Source organism: Sorex fumeus, unplaced genomic scaffold (assembly GCF_029834395.1).
Source record: "Sorex fumeus unplaced genomic scaffold, SorFum_2.1 ptg000029l, whole genome shotgun sequence".
Taxonomy (NCBI): Eukaryota; Metazoa; Chordata; class Mammalia; order Eulipotyphla; family Soricidae; genus Sorex; species Sorex fumeus.
In genome coordinates this window covers 14,868,994-14,870,827 of record NW_026606086.1, presented here as the reverse complement: position 1 = coordinate 14,870,827, position 1,834 = coordinate 14,868,994, and the positions used below count along the sequence as shown (strand labels likewise).

At 35.1% G+C, this 1,834-nt stretch overlaps 1 protein-coding gene across 1 annotated transcript; it reads left to right on the top strand.

Moving 5' to 3' along the window:
• The first annotated feature begins 518 nt into the window (after positions 1-518).
• Positions 519-1,460, top strand: LOC130024658 (olfactory receptor 9K2-like). The gene has a single exon (XM_056115353.1). It carries the CDS (start codon positions 519-521, stop codon positions 1,458-1,460), a length of 942 nt encoding a protein of 313 aa, XP_055971328.1.
• Positions 1,461-1,834: the final 374 nt, after the last annotated feature.

The window sequence follows — 1,834 nt, the reverse complement described above, 5'->3', positions numbered from 1 at the left end:
ATATAAACTTTTATACATATGTGATGTCTTTTCAGAGAGTTTTAAATTACTATTTATTTTTATTTTTCTATTGTAAACATAAGTCTTATTGAGGCTAAAATGAATTTGATATTAAAAATTAAAGATGAGAACAAATACACAGTGCTCAAAACATTTAGCTATATTCAACTTACTATGTAAATCAAGTAAGGAGATAAAATATGTAAAGAAATAATATTTTGTGAGAGTAAGTCACATTTATTATAAAGGAAAAATTACTGGGTTTTGAGAATCATATGGGATTATTATAAATTAGGTAGCTTCCATGTTGTGTGGCAATAAACAAGTGTTATATAATTCAGATTTCATTTCTATAAAAGGGCATAGGAAATCCTACCTACTGAGATTAGGTGGAAAAAGGAGAATAAGACCATACATTTCCATATCTTTTATAAAACAAAATGCTATTTTGTGATGCTATGATGTTGGCAGAAATCTCCACTTTTAACCTTGTCTTCTAAAACTCTTAGGCTCTTGTCATGGGTGACAAGGGAATGGGAAACTACTCAGATGTAACTGACTTCATTCTTGCAGGGTTTAGGGTTGGTCCAGAATATAATGTCCTCCTCTTCTTCCTGTTCCTGATAATTTACATCATGATCCTTTTGGGGAACATTAGTATGATGTCAATCATAGTCACTGACTCCCAGCTGAACACACCAATGTATTTCTTTCTAGGCAATCTCTCCTTCATTGACCTCTTCTACTCAACTGTTATTGCACCAAAAGCCATGGCCTGCTTCCTGTCTGAGAAAAAGATTATCTCCTTTGCAGGTTGTGTTTTCCAGGGCTTCCTTTTTGCACTTTTCATTATAACAGAGGGGTTTGTCCTGGCAGCCATGGCCTATGACCGCTTCATTGCCATCTGCAATCCTCTTCTTTATAATATCCACATGACAAGACGCTTTTGCAGTCATCTGGTTGCTGGTTCCTATTTCTTTGGCTGGATTAGTTCCACCCTCCAAGTCAGTGTAACATTCTCAATATCTTTCTGTGCATCCCGAGTGATTAATCACTTCTTCTGTGATGCTTATGAAATTGAGAAAATTTCCTGTTCTGATCTCTATATCAATAAGGTAGTATCTCTTACTTTAGCTGCCATTATAATTTTACCCACGGTCGTGATTATTATAATATCTTACATATATATTGTGTCTACAGTCTTGAAGATTCCCTCTAGAGAAGGGAAGAGGAAAGCCTTCTCCACTTGCAGCTCTCATCTAGGGGTTATAAGTGTGCTCTATGGAACTGTTTCCTTTGTGTATCTCACACCGCCAAGTAACCCTGAACTTCGTAAAGTGGCTTCAGTATTTTACATATTGGTCACACCCATGCTAAATCCTCTAATCTACTCTTTAAGAAACAAGGAAGTCAAACAAGCTTTGAGAAAAATCCTGTGCAAGAAGAAAGCTTTATCCTAATTGTACATTTTGTGATTTCTTCATTAGTGGTCCGACTGAGTAACTAAAGAATCTTCAAATTTGACCATCTCAAGGATTAATTCTTCTGTTAAAGCTTTAATACAAATTTATTATTCACTCCTCTTTAAGAGCAGTGGCATGAGTCTTGAGAAGAAACACAATTTGTAATTATTTTATTCCTTGGCATATATTTTTCACTTTTTCTAGGTATAAATTTATGATAGTAGGAGAAAAGATTTCTTTCCCTTACTTAGAGATGGTCAGAAAATAGCTTTGGTAAGTTATTTGTTTTGTTTTGTTTTATTTTGGGGGCCACACCTGGCTCTCTATTCTTTTATCATTGCTGGCAGTGGCTTAAAGGACCACATGGGAGG

Coding starts and splice junctions, on each gene's coding strand:
- LOC130024658 (XM_056115353.1), top strand. CDS start 519: ATGGGTGACAAGGGAATGGGAAACTACTCAGATGTAACTGACTTCATT.